General features: G+C 48.3%; 1 protein-coding gene across 1 annotated transcript in view; it reads left to right on the forward strand.

Moving 5' to 3' along the window:
* LCT (lactase) overlaps positions 1 to 14,248 on the forward strand; it is a 52,774-nt gene that overhangs the window by 23,168 nt on the left and 15,358 nt on the right. The window contains exons 7-11 of the mRNA XM_027561788.1: positions 2,934 to 3,579; positions 4,741 to 6,288; positions 7,124 to 7,392; positions 10,630 to 10,920; positions 13,110 to 13,308. Of these exons, the coding sequence (XP_027417589.1) occupies positions 2,934 to 3,579; positions 4,741 to 6,288; positions 7,124 to 7,392; positions 10,630 to 10,920; positions 13,110 to 13,308 (2,953 nt within the window). The remainder of the gene's footprint in view (positions 1 to 2,933; positions 3,580 to 4,740; positions 6,289 to 7,123; positions 7,393 to 10,629; positions 10,921 to 13,109; positions 13,309 to 14,248) is intronic.

The following is a 14,248-nucleotide window of genomic DNA, read 5'->3' on the forward strand; positions in this document are numbered from 1 at the left end:
AGATCCCAGCTCTACCCCTCAGTACTGGCTGAGAGATGGGGAGGTGGGGACGGAGGAAGGTGATCTTTCCAGGGGGCAATCAGAGTATCACTTCAACAAGAAGGGGATGTATATCTTGAAAACAAAATATATATTTTTTCTTTTTTTGGCCACATGTGGCATGTGGGATCTTAGTTCCCCAATCAGGGATTGAACCAATGCCCCTTTCAGTAGAGGTGCAGAGTCTTAACCAGGGAAGTCCCTGGAGACAAAATTTTAAATATCTTCATATGGGTCCCAAGCATCGTCTTCCTTTTTTTTTTTTTTTTTTAATCTCCCAGAAAATCTACTAGCTTCACTGGCAACATTCTTTAGGATAAGCACATTAGTCTGGCTTTCCCCTGCCACACTTTGGGTTCTGTTCTGAAATGGGCTTCCCTGGTGGCTCATATGGTAAAGAATCTGCCTGCAATAAGGGAGACACAAGTTCAATCCCTGGATCAGGAAGATCACCTGGAAAAGGGCATGGCAACCCACTCCAGTATTCTTGCCTGGAGAAGTCCATGGACAGAGGAGCCTGGCGGCCTACAGTCCGTGGGGTCACAAAGAGCAGGACATGACTGAGTGACTAACACGCACAAACTGCTCTGAGACAGGAGTATTCACTGTGCCCCAGGCTAGATAAGTGTCACCAAGACATTAAAACCTTTGGTGGGGAAATGATACTAACACACATCAGAAAATTAGAGAGCAATTCAAAATATGCACAGAGTGAGCTCTGTGAGTAAGCGACTCAGTATAATGCCGGAACATAGCACTGAAGTCAAGGCTTCCCTTCTGCTCTTGTTCACCACACCCACGGAGAAAGAGAACTCTACTGAAAGCAGAAGATTTGGACCTTTCTGTGTTTTTACTGTGAAGCTCATCCCAACCTTTTCTCCTTAGGCTTCTTATCCCTACAGCTATGTCTCCTGAGATTTTCCTACAGAGACTTTGATGAGAAAGTCCACCTCACTTTTCTCTCTCGATTCTTCCTTTTATTTATAAAACATTATGATACCAGTAAGGAAAAATTTCATCTCTCTCGTCATCTTACCAGTATTTCATTCCAGTCACAGTTTCCTCGCACTCACAGTGTAGTGTACCCTCGGCTTCGTACCTGTGGTTTTTTTGTTGTTGTTTTTATTGAAGTGTAGTTAATTTACAGTGTTGTGCCAATCTCTGCTGTATATCAGAGCAGCTCAGTTATATACATATATACCTTTTTAAATATTATTTTTCATTATGATTTACCCCAGGAGATTGGATATAATTCCCTGTACTATACAGCGGTATAGTATATACTGTATATACTATTATATATGGTGTTTATCTATCCCATATATGATAGTTAGCGTCTACCAACCCCAAACTCCATCCCTCTCCCTCCCCGTTTCCCCCTTGGCAACCACAAGTCAATTCCCTACGTCTGTGAGTCTGTTTCTGTTTTGTAGACAGGTTCATTTCTGCCATATTTAGATTCCCCATATAATACCATATGCTGCTTGTCTTTCTCTTTCTGACGTATTTCGCTTGGTATGGTGATTTTTGGTTGCATCCATGTTGCTACAGATGGGGTTATTTCATTATTCATGGCTGAGTAGTATCCCAGTGTATATATGTGCCACATCTTGTTTATTCATTCCTCTGTCAATGGACATTTCGGTTGTTCCCATGTTTTGCCCTGACACCAGCAAGCTTAGAAGGGAAGCATTCCTGCTTTTAAGAAAGGAGCACAGTTTGCTGCTGGAGGTCAGGGCCCAGTTAAGGACTAATATTTGGTACACTAGAAGCAGTCAGGAGCTCCTCTTCATAGAGCCATGTTTTGGTATAACATTCTTCAAACACAGGTGTCATCCTCTTCACATGACGAAAAGAAGAGGCGCTCAGTAATAACAAACCCCTTCCTGCACCCCAGTCTCTGCTCTGTGCTCTGCTCACACAGCTGCCCTGAGTCCTTCAGGGAGGATCCAGAATGACCCACTTCCTGCAGACCAAGCTGAAGTCGAGAGAGAAGATGGTTTGAGTTTCCTGAGCATGTGACAGAGTCGATTTAAATGTAGACTTGTTATGCTCCACACACCCCTCCTTTGCCCAGTTTCTCACGGCGCTCCACCAAGGAACGATGCTGACTTTTGTAAGACCATGAGTTGAGTCTACGAACAGGTCCTGGTGGTGGTTTCTCTTCCTAGGTTTCATTAAGTAGAAAGGAGATCAGGCAGGCTAGAAAGACTTTTCCCCTCCTTTGTGTTAACTAAAATGGTCCCCACTTCCAACTAGTTGTCGGCTCGCTAGTCCCTAAGCCCTTACTGAGCACAGAGGCCGCACAGCACTGTGAGTGACGGTACAAGCCCGAGGCGGGACGGCCTGCGTCTACCCCTTGTCTGGATCTGCGTTCCTCACCTGTGTTGTAGAAATAGTATTAGCACTTGTCAAACAAGTGAGGATCACACGAGAGAAGCCATTAACCCTTGTCAGTGTGGTTGCGGTGCTATTGCTGATGATCTGACGGTGGTGTTGACTGCTTGTCAACACTTGTGGACGTCGTTGCTGTTGGCCTGTGAGGCTATTGTCCATGTTGCTGATGTTGCTGGCACGGTGGTGTTGTCAACATTGTCCATGGCCCAGCCTCCTTTACATTGTTAGCATCAGTCTTCTCGGTGCTGTTGACATGATGTTTTGTTGATTTGTTGCCAGTGCGACGTAGGTGTTAACTTGTCAATGACTTGATGACATTGTTGACATCAATGTTGATATATTGATGTTGACATCGTCAGTCTTACTGCTTTTATTAACTTGCTACCATCATTCACCTCGGTGTTAACTTGCTAACATTGTTCTCATTGACTTGTTGCTGACTTGTGGGTGGTGCAGCTGTCACTAAGTCCTGTATTTCCTTCCTTCTTCCTCACAAGGTGGCCCACATGGTCCTCAAGGCGCACGCCAGGGCTTGGCACCACTACAACAGCCACCACCGCCCACAGCAGCAGGGGCGTGTGGGCATCGTGCTGAACTCGGACTGGGCAGAACCCCTGTCCCCAGAGAGGCCTGAGGACCTGAGAGCCGCCGAACGCTTCCTGCACTTCATGCTGGGCTGGTTTGCACACCCCATCTTTGTGGATGGGGACTACCCGGCTGCCCTGAGGGCCCAGATTCAACAGATGAACAAGCAGTGCCCCAGTCCTGTGGCCCAGCTCCCTGAGTTCACCGAGGCAGAGAAACAGCTCTTGAAAGGCTCTGCTGATTTTCTGGGTCTGTCCCATTACACTTCCCGCCTCATCAGCAAGGCCCGAGGAGATACCTGCATCCCCAGCTATGATACCATCGGAGGCTTCTCCCAGCATGTGGACCCCACATGGCCCCAGACCGCATCCCCTTGGATTCGTGTGGTGCCCTGGGGCATAAGGAGGCTGTTGAACTTTGTATCCTTGGAATACACAAAAGGCAAAGTTCCAATCTACCTAGCTGGGAACGGCATGCCCATAGGGGAGAGTGAAGACCTCATCGATGATTCCCTGAGAGTCGACTACTTCAACCAGTATATCAATGAGGTGCTCAAGGGTAAGAACATGGATATGCTGGTGATTGAGCATGGGTGGTACTTCATTAAGTCTTCAGAGTTTTGTTTTATGGGACAAAAAACGGTCTCCCATGGAAATGAAGCCAGAAAGTAGTGTTTGTAGTAATAGTCAGCTCTTCATTCATATCAGCCTCCTAACTCTCTCCCCAAAGGCCTTAAGTCTTTGCTTTTATATTCTTAGTCCCTACAGTGCTCCTTCTACGCTCTGCCCATCTGAGTCCTAACCATTCATCAAGCCTCATCATCTTTTTGTTGTTGTTCACAGCATGTGGCTTGCAGGATCTTAGATCTCTGACCAAGGATCAAACTCATGCCCCTTGAATTGGGAGCAGGGAGTCTTAACCACTGGACCACCAGGGAAGTCCCCTCCAATCCTAATTCTAGATAAACAATTTATGTAACCTTACAGGCTTTGCCTTTATAAGCCTCCCCTATTTTATAGCAGAACACAATTCAAGTGCTTCTTAAATCGATGCCTTCTGGGCTGCAGTGCTCAGTTCAATCCAGTCGCTCAGTCGTGTCCGACTCTTTGTGACCACATGGACTACAGCATGCCAGGCTTCCCTGTCCATCACCAACTCCTGAAGCTTGCTCAAACTCATGTCCATTGAGCCAGTGATGCCATCCAACTATCTCATCCTCTGTCATCCCCTTCTCCTCCTGCCTTCAATCTTTCCCAGCATCAGGGTCTTTTCTGGGTCAGTTCTTCACATCAGGTGGCCAAAGTATTGGACTTTCAGCTTCAACATCAGTCCTTCCAATGAATATTCAGGACTGATTTCCTTTAGGATTGACTGATTTGATCTCCTTGCAGTCCAAGGGACTCTCAAGAGTTTTCTCCAACATCCCAGTTCAAAAACATCAATTCTTCACTGCTCGACTTTCTTTATAGTCCAACTCTCACATCCATACATGACTACTGGAAAAACCATGGCTTTGACTAGACAGACCCTTGTTGGCAAAGTAATGTCTCTGCTTTTTAATATTCTGTGTAGTTTGGTCATAGCTTTTCTTCCAAGGAGCATGGCTGCAGTGCTGAGAAACCCCAAATAAACACCTCTATTTGAAAAATAATAGCAGAGACTTTAGAACAATCAGAAACAGAGACTTTAAAGCAGTCCCAATTTTGTTTTTCTCCACAGCTATCAAAGAAGACTCGGTGGTTGTTCAGTCTTACATCGCTCGCTCCTTCATTGATGGCTTTGAAGGCCCTTCTGGGTATAGCCAGAGGTTTGGGCTGTACCACGTCAACTTCGATGACAGCAGCAGGCCAAGGACTGCCAGGAAATCTGCCTATTTTTTCACCAGCATGATCGAAAAAAATGGTTTCCTCAACAAGGTAGTAAAAAGACAGTCACCACCCAGCATAGCAAACGTCCCCCGGAAAATCAGAGCCTTCTCTTTTCCATCCGAGGTGCCCTCCAAGGCAAAAGTGGTCTGGGAGAAGTTCTCCAACCAACCCAAGTTTGAGAGAGATCTGTTCTACCACGGCACATTCCGCGATGACTTTCTGTGGGGCGTGTCCTCGTCAGCCTATCAGATTGAAGGAGCTTGGGACGCTGACGGCAAAGGCCCCAGCATCTGGGACAACTTTACCCACACACCAGGGAGCAACGTGAAAGACAATGCCACTGGAGACGTGGCCTGTGACAGCTATAACCACCTGGATGCCGACCTGAACATGCTCCAAGCATTGAAGGTGAAGGCTTATCGCTTCTCCATCTCCTGGTCTCGGATTTTCCCAACTGGGAGAAACACTTCTGTCAACGCACATGGTGTGGATTATTACAACAAGCTGATCAACGGCTTGGTGGAAAACAACATCTCTCCCATGGTGACCCTGTTCCACTGGGACCTGCCCCAGGCCCTGCAGGACATCGGAGGCTGGGAGAATCCTTTACTGGTTGACTTGTTCAACAGCTATGCAGACTTCTGCTTCCAGACCTTTGGTGACAGAGTCAAGTTCTGGATGACTTTTAATGAGCCCACGTACCAGGCCTGGTTGGGATATGGCTCAGGGGAATTTCCCCCAAATGTGAATGACTCAGGCAGTGGACCTTACCGGATTGGCCATGCAATCATCAAAGCTCATGCCAGAGTCTATCACACGTACGACGAGAAGTACAGGCAAGAGCAGAAGGGGGTCATCTCCTTGAGCCTCAGTTCCCACTGGGCAGAGCCCCAGTCGCTGGTCCCCAGGGACGTGGAGGCAGCTGACCGGATGCTGCAGTTCTCCTTGGGTTGGTTTGCCCACCCCATCTTCCGAAACGGAGACTACCCCGATGCCATGAAGTGGAAGGTGGGGAACAGGAGTGAACTGCAGCACTTGGCCACCTCCCGCCTGCCCAGCTTCACGGAGGAGGAGAAGCAGTACATCGCAGCTACTGCCGACGTGTTCTGCCTCAACACTTACTCCTCCAGGATTGTGCAACACACGACACCCAGGTTAAACCCACCCTCCTACACAAGTGACCAGGAGCTGCTGGAGTGGGAGGACACTTCCTGGCCTGCCACAGCCATGAACAGGGCTGCCGCCTGGGGGATGCGGAGACTGCTCAACTGGATCAAGGAAGAGTATGGGGACATCCCCGTTTACATCACTGAGAACGGAGTGGGGCTGACAGACCCCAAACTGGAAGACACCGACAGGATATTTTACCACAAAACCTATATCAATGAAGCTTTGAAAGGTATGTGAGGGTTCATGTTCCCCTTAGAGTCTCCCAACATCCGTATGTCAGGAGCCTTGGCAGAATGGAGTACAAACCATCAACAGGTCTCTCTTTTATACCCTGGTCCTTTAACTCTTTCCCTGTCTGAGGATACATATCCCTCTGGAATCTGAAAAAAAAGCAATGATCATCGCCCCAAATGTGCACACAGAGTCCCACAAGAGTATTTTCATTATTGACCAACTAGTGTGTGACAAGTACTATTCTAAGTGCTGGGGACACAGCAGGGAACAAAACAAACACCTTTATGCTGACAAGGAACTTATTATATTCTGGTAGATTCCATTTGTCAGGCTTCTCTGGTGGCTCAGATGGGAAGAATCTGCCTGCAATGCAGGAGCCCCAGGTTCTGTCCCTGGGTCACAAAGATCCCCTGGAGAAGGGAATGGCAATCCAATCCAGTATTGCCTGGATAATTCCATGGACAGAGGAGCCTGGTGCGCTACAGTTCATGGGGTCTCCAAGAGTCAGACACAACTGAGTGACTAGCACTGACTTTCAGGTTCCATGTACCCTAGAGGAATAACCTCTAAAGTGGGCTAAGACTCTTGAATTTCAGACATGTCCCTTTAGTCCAACAAAAGAATTTGATTTTGCAAAGATCAGCCATTAATACTTGTTATGGGGTTATCAGTATTAACAAAAAGATGATCTATTATGGGACACATTACTTGTGTGTACAAGTTGGTGGTTGAAGACCGCCTGAAGTGAGGAGCCAGTACGTGCCTGCGCTTCTTGGGCCCTGACCCTCCTGGTATAAAGCTGTCCTCTGCCCTCTGTGCAATGTCCCCAGCCTACAGACTTGATGGTGTCAACCTTCGAGGATATGCTGCCTGGTCCCTGATGGACAACTTTGAGTGGCTGAATGGCTACACGGTCAAGTTTGGACTGTACCATGTTGATTTTGATGACGTGAACAAGTCTCGCACAGCAAGAGCCTCAGCCAGGTACTACACAGAGGTCATCACCAACAATGGCATGCCGCTGTCCAAAGAGGATGAGTTCCTATACGGACAGTTCCCCAAGGACTTCATCTGGAGTGCAGCTACTGCCTCATATCAGGTGAGGAGTTAACCATCTACATTAGATCTGCTATGTGCCAGGCTCTGTCAGGGCTGCAGAGGGCAGACAGGAGCAGTGGATTTTCACAGACCTGTGGGCAGGAGGTACAGGTACTGCAGGGTGGGGATAAAGGGGCATCTGGGAGGCCCTCTTCCCAGACAGTCTGGCTTCTTCACATCCCCAAATTCAGGTGGACAAGTATAGTTAGAAGGGCCAGGCTGAGATAGGTGTTAGCAGGCCAGATGGAGCAGGTGGAACCACGCAGAAACCCTTAGGCAAAGATGTGCAAATAAGAAGATTCTCAGCTGGATGCCTTCATTTCTTACCTAGTATCTTCCAAGCAGACAGTTTGATCAAAATGACTATCATGCGGACCCGGGCTTTTTCTGACATCCTAATAACATGCCTTTACCTTATTCACACTAAATGAAGCTCACTAATACAGAAAATACGAGGGTTCACTATTCCTCAGAGAAATGAAAGCTACAAAGTGAAGTGTGACTTGCCTAGGCAGCTAAGGGTGGGACTCTGCTTTACATCTCCTGCCTCCTTTCATTTCCTTTGATCCAGGAGTGGGGGCTCTGTATTCTCAATGTGGAACCTGGGCAGGGTCAGTGGTCTGAGCTGACCTGACTCTGGGTTGCTCAGCCCTTGAGTTTTTTCTAAGTGACCATAGCTGCTGAAACTGTTTCCAAGAAAGGTGAGGGTAGCCCCACCAGATGACCAGACTACCATGATATAGTGACATCTCAGACCAAGTTTTGCAGTGTCCAGACGTACGTTAGCTAAGCACACAAACATAGAAACTATTCATATGTCTTATTCCACTGCCTGGAAGAAACCGCAGTTCTTAGTCCTCTTTGGAGCTCTGGTCAACACTGAACATGAAAGGTTCATTGGAGGAAATGCCAAGATTTCAGAGACAGAATCCTGTTACTCTTACTTGAGGCAGACAGAATTCTCTGTAGAAAGGTTTCTCCAGCTGGGCTAACTGACATTTGGGGCTGGAGAACTCTGCTGTGGGCCCATCCTGTGCACCGTGGTCCGTCCCGTGAACCGTGGGCCCGTCCCGTGCACCATGGTCCGTCCCGTGCACCATGGGCCCGTCCCGTGCACCGTGGTCCGTCCCGTGCACCGTGGGCCCGTCCCGTGCACCGTGGTCCGTCCCGTGCACCGTGGGCCCGTCCCGTGCACCGTGGTCCGTCCCGTGCACCGTGGTCCGTCCCGTGCACCGTGGGCCCGTCCCGTGCACCGTGGTCCGTCCCGTGCACCGTGTGCCCGTCCCGTGCACCGTGGTCCGTCCCGTGCACCGTGGGCCCATCCTATGCACTATGGCTCCATCCTGTGCACCATGGGCCCGTCCTGTGCACTATGGCTCCATCCTGTGCACCGTGGGCCCGTCCTGTGCACTATGGCTCCGTCCTATGCACCGTGGGCCCGTCCTGTGCACTATGGCTCCATCCTGTGCACCGTGGGCCCATCCTGTGCACCGTGGGCCCGTCCTGTGCACTGTGGCCCGTCCTATGCACTATGGCTCCATCCTGTGCACCGTGGGCCCGTCCCGTGCACCGTGGCCTGTCCCGTGCACTGTGGGATGTTTAGCAGCAAACCTGGTCTCTGCCCACTAGATGCCCGTAGACCCCTCTCCAGCTGTAAAACAACCAGCAATGTCTCCAGACATTGCTAAGTGTCTCCTCGGGGACAAATAGTCCCTGGGTGAGAATAGGCCATGGGTTTCTAGCTGGACTTATTCTAGGTCCAGGGAAAGGGTCTTATTCTAGGGCACGGGCTGCAGTCCTGAATCAGGTATCACTGTGACAGTTGATGAACGGTGATTTTTCTCAGTCCATCATTGCTTTTATATTTATTAGGTGGCATTCAACAGAAAGGTCGAGTTTTGTCGGTTTTATGTTTTATTTACATATAAATACATATTGATATGTATCAAAAGTATGGCCTCATGAAATTCTATTTTGTTCGGTGGGTTATACTTTTGTCATCATCAGTATGGAGATACTTAAATCGTCCCACATTTTGCCAGGTGGATGGTCCTTTAGCCAGAGCCTGTGTCCTTTTGACGTGGCCCATCGTTCTTTGAGCACTTTCCTAATTCTTTCCGGTACAACAAGATGTTCCAAGCATCTTCTGTACTTTCTGCCCCAGCCCTGTAATCAGCCATTTCTCTAATGAGCCCTGGTTTCTTTTATTGGATAAGGGCATCTAGAAATCAAGATCTAGGTCCTTGGTGTACTCACGGGTCATTACTTCTAGGCCCTCTAGAAGTGGACAGAGCGAGGAAATACATGTGTGCACACACACATATATCTACTTCTACATGCACCCACATCTTTATGTATGTTAAAAAAACACCTTGATACCTCCAGGTCCAATCCTACTCCACAAGGTTAATGCTCGCCTTCACGCTTTTCATATTCATCTCTCTTTTCTCCAATGATGAGAAATCTAACTCCTAATATCCTCAACATAGTCACTTACTGTCTTAGTCGCCCTGCATTAACTAGTCTCCCAACCACCAAGCCATCTCCTCCACTCAGATGGACAGCAGCTAGCGCCTTCCCACTGCTCCAACGCCCTGCCACTCTCACAGGGGCTGTGCAGGCCAAGCCTGGATGAGCATTCTTGGTTAAAGCGCCACACTGCTTAGCTGCAGCCAGTCACGGAGTTTCACACCATACCCGTCCAAGTGTTTTATAGTGATTTATAGACACTACACATCTTGGACTACCTAAGCCCATGGGTAGGCATTTGCCCAGTGGCTTGTGGTCAGTTTGCCTGTAGATTAGGTGAAAGGAGGAAAAGGAAGCACAGAAACAGTGATACCCGTCCTGATTAGAAACTCTGCCTCCACGTCTGGCATCACTGGGATTTGTCTGACTGTGCTTGGGGTTAAGGCACATCAGATTGTTCATCGAAACATTTAATGAGCACCCGCCGTACACCAGACATTGCTGCACTGACAGCCGGGCCACCAAGGTGACAGATGCCACGTCTAGTCTTCCTAGTCTTGCTGGAGGGAAGCCAGTCAGCAGACACATAACTGCTCAGTGCAGTGTGATAGTCCCATGACGTTCAGAAAGTGTGTACAGGAAGCTGCAGGAGTTCAGAAATCGGGGGGAGCAGAGAAGGTGATGCTGACTTACGTCCTGACTCAGGACCCCCCACTGACAGGAAGGGCTTGACTACATGACTGACTTGACCATGTCTTGTCCTCTTAAGATCGAAGGTGCATGGAGAGCAGACGGCAAAGGACTCAGTATCTGGGACACGTTTTCTCACACACCCCTGAAGGTTGAGAACAATGACACAGGAGACGTGGCCTGTGACAGTTACCACAAGATCGCCGAGGACCTGGCCGCCCTGCAGACCCTGGGCGTGACCCACTATCGCTTTTCCATCTCTTGGACTCGCATCCTCCCCGACGGGACCAACAAGTACGTCAACGAGGCGGGCCTGGACTACTACGTGCGGCTCATCGACACGTTGCTGGCCGCCAACATCCAGCCCCAGGTGAGGGGCCCTGAGCAGGGAGCCGGCTGGGCTGGGACGCACATCTCCTGGGAAAAATCAGTGCTCTTGCCAAGTTTAATTTTTGAGTTGTCTGTAAAGATTTTCCTTCTGTCCCTGACCACCCCCTCCCAGCTATCTATTCCCCTCCTTACAGGTGACCAGGGCTGCTGAGTCTTCACGTCCTTTTGGGTATCTGACCAGTGGGCAATATGTGTGTGTGTGTGTATGCTTATTACCCTCCTTTTTCCTAATGGTACGATACACATAGTTTGATACTTTTTATTTACCAATAGTTCTTACAGGTATTTCCATATCCCTATGTGTTTTCCTCATTTGTCCTGTCTTTTTAGTTATGTGGAAACTGTACCTCACTTCTCTAGTCACTTCCCTATAAATGGACACTCTTCCCTGTTTTCACTCTTCTTCCTTTGTAACCAGCACTGCAATGAGTGTGTATGCATGCTAAGCTGCTTCAGTCGTGTCCAACCCTTCACAACCCTATGGACTTCGGCCCACCAGGCTCCTCTGTCTGTGTAACTGCAGTTACATAATTACGCTAGGATAGACGTTTATAGGACATGGTCCTAGGAGAAGAACTGCTGAGGCAAAAGTTCGTGTGCTTTTAAGCTGTGAGTTCTTATGAATAATAAAGCTCATATGGGGGCTTCCTTTGCTGCCACCAGATCTTTTACATTTTACCTGGGAGCCTAAGAACCCTTGGCCTTTTCTCCTGGGCCATCTATGATAAAGGGCCAGAGGGCACTAGCTCCAGGGTACTGCTGTGTCCTCCGCGGTAGTGATTGGAGATTACGTACGGCAGCCAGAGTATAGTCTCCGAATTATAACCCCCTTCTTCCCACCCCACGAAGCAGAGACTTTAACAAATCAAAGTGCTACCTGGGTGACTTCCCTGGTGGTCCAGTGGCTAAGACCCAAGCTCCCAATGCAGGAGGCCTGGGTTCAATCCCTGGTCACGGAACTAGATCCCACATGGCATACCTGAGTTCCCAGTGCAGCCAAATAAATAAATAAAAATAGATATTTAATTTCAAAGAGTGCTACCTGGACTCCTCACACTGCTAACACTGCAGGAATAAATTAGTCATGCAGCTTTATTACAGTGCATGTGAGTGCCAGCTGTGATGGAGATGGGAGGGCCAGTGGCTGTCCTGTAGGACCCCAAGATCAGGGGGAATTTATATCCATTACACACAATTCAGAGAGAACACAACTCAGGGCTAAATTATTTTGTGGTTCTTATTTTTTTAAATAGGGTTTAAGCTTTTATTTATTTATAGATTTTAAACTTTTAATTTTTGGTTGCATCACATGGCTTGTGGGATCTTAGTTCCCTAACCAGGGAATGAATCTGGGCCCTGGGCAATGAAAGCTCAGAGTCCTAACCACTGAACCATCAAGGAATTCCCTGTAGTTCTTAAGGACATTGAGACAAGGCAGAAAAGTAATATGGCCATAAAAACCTTCGAGGAGGTGTGGATCTTAAAAAAAGAAGAGAATTTGGGTGGGTGCATAGGCAGGGAAAGGGCACTTCAGGGAAAGGGAAAGACTGGGTCTGAGCTGAAGACAGTTGACAACTCAGTGGAGACCCCGGCATGGGGGTATGTCAGGAGCATCAAGGGGAGACCCGGGGGAAGAAAGGCCACCACATGGGTGTGGCCAGAGGGGCCCGTCTCCAGCAAAGGGCTCCCACTCCAAGGAAGAGCCTCCAGACACATTAGAAGTCCTTGGGGATGCCTCTTGACAAGCAAAATGCCTCCCTCCTGAAACCGTCAGAGCATTCTATCCAGGAGGTTCTGAAGCTCTAGCATTTCTGATCCTTGATTACAGTCATAGCTAACGTTTGCCGAAGAGCTGGCAGGATGTCAGTCACTTTTCCTGTCCTCTGCTGTGTGAATTAGGCCTCACAGTGATTCTGGGACATGGAGGTCTTACTGCCTGGTAGTTGGCAGAGCTGAGACTCAAACCCAGGCTTCTCTGATCCAGATGTATGAACTTTTCTCGCACTTCAGCTCTACTGTCCTATCCTTCCCGCCAAAGAAACTTGGAAGCTTTTTTGTCTCATCATTCATCCTCATTCTTAGCAACAGACATTTATGTTGGCGCATAGAGCATCAGTGGGCTCCCATGAAAAGCAGGTTGGTGGAAATACTGGTCTTGCATTTTCACAGGTGACTATTTACCACTGGGACCTGCCCCAGGCACTCCAGGATGTTGGGGGCTGGGAGAATGAGACAATTGTACAGCGGTTTAAGGAGTATGCAGAGGTGCTGTTCCAGAGGCTAGGGGACAAGGTGAAGTTTTGGATCACACTGAATGAGCCCTACGTCGTTGCTTACCAGGGCTACGGCTACGGGACGGCAGCTCCAGGTAAAAGTCTCAGATCCCACTGGTCGGCAATTGGAGGGTGGTTTTCTCAGCACCACTGACATGAAATCCAGGTGGCCCTGGAGGAGGTGGCCAGTAAAGCCCCAAGGCAATGCCTCAGAATTCCTGCCTCCCCCACCGCCCCATTCTGACACCACTTCTGCTGAACATGAACCTCACATCTCAAACCACCAAATGGCTTTTTTGCTCTGTGCATCTGATCTGCCTCTGATAGGAAGCTCCCTGAGATCAAGGGTGCAAACTAATTGATACAGGAAAGGATAGTATATCAGACCGTACAGACCCACAGTGGGGTTTTGTTTTGTTTTGTTTTGGCAACTCCCCAAATGCCAAAGTTCCCAGTATTTGATTTGGCTGACCTGGGCATAACCTGATGTTGGCATCCCACTTAGTGTGAAATTTCAAAAAATTCTGCTGCAGATGTATCAATGTCTTTAATTATGGAGAGCTGTCCTGAACCCTGCTGGGGTCATATGTAAATATGTTATATGCAACTTATTACTTTTCTAAGACACAGAAACCTTTTAATTTCTAAATATATCAAACTCTGAGTTGTTTTTTTTTTTTTTTTAACAGAAGTATAATTGACTTACAATGTTGTATTCCTAAGACTTTTAAATAAGGAATTGTGGACCTGTCATTGTCCCTTGAGAACCCTCTGATTTTCCTTTTCTCTAACTCTGAGCCTTAGAGAGTAAATTCTTGTTCATTTCTGTGATTTCTTGGGATTATGTGTCCCAGCTGGGAAGAGCCATGGGGAGATCTGCTTCGACTCATTATCAGATGCATCAGCCGTTGGTCCTTGGTTGACGTTTTGGTTTTTTGTTCCTCCAACACATGAGAGGCTGCCTCTCTCATAACGTTTGCTCTCGAGGAATCTGTGTCAGCGGCTTCCACCAACTATACGCTCCAGCTCTTTCAC

This window comes from Bos indicus x Bos taurus, chromosome 2, assembly GCF_003369695.1.
Source record: "Bos indicus x Bos taurus breed Angus x Brahman F1 hybrid chromosome 2, Bos_hybrid_MaternalHap_v2.0, whole genome shotgun sequence".
NCBI classification, from domain to species: domain Eukaryota; kingdom Metazoa; phylum Chordata; class Mammalia; order Artiodactyla; family Bovidae; genus Bos; species Bos indicus x Bos taurus.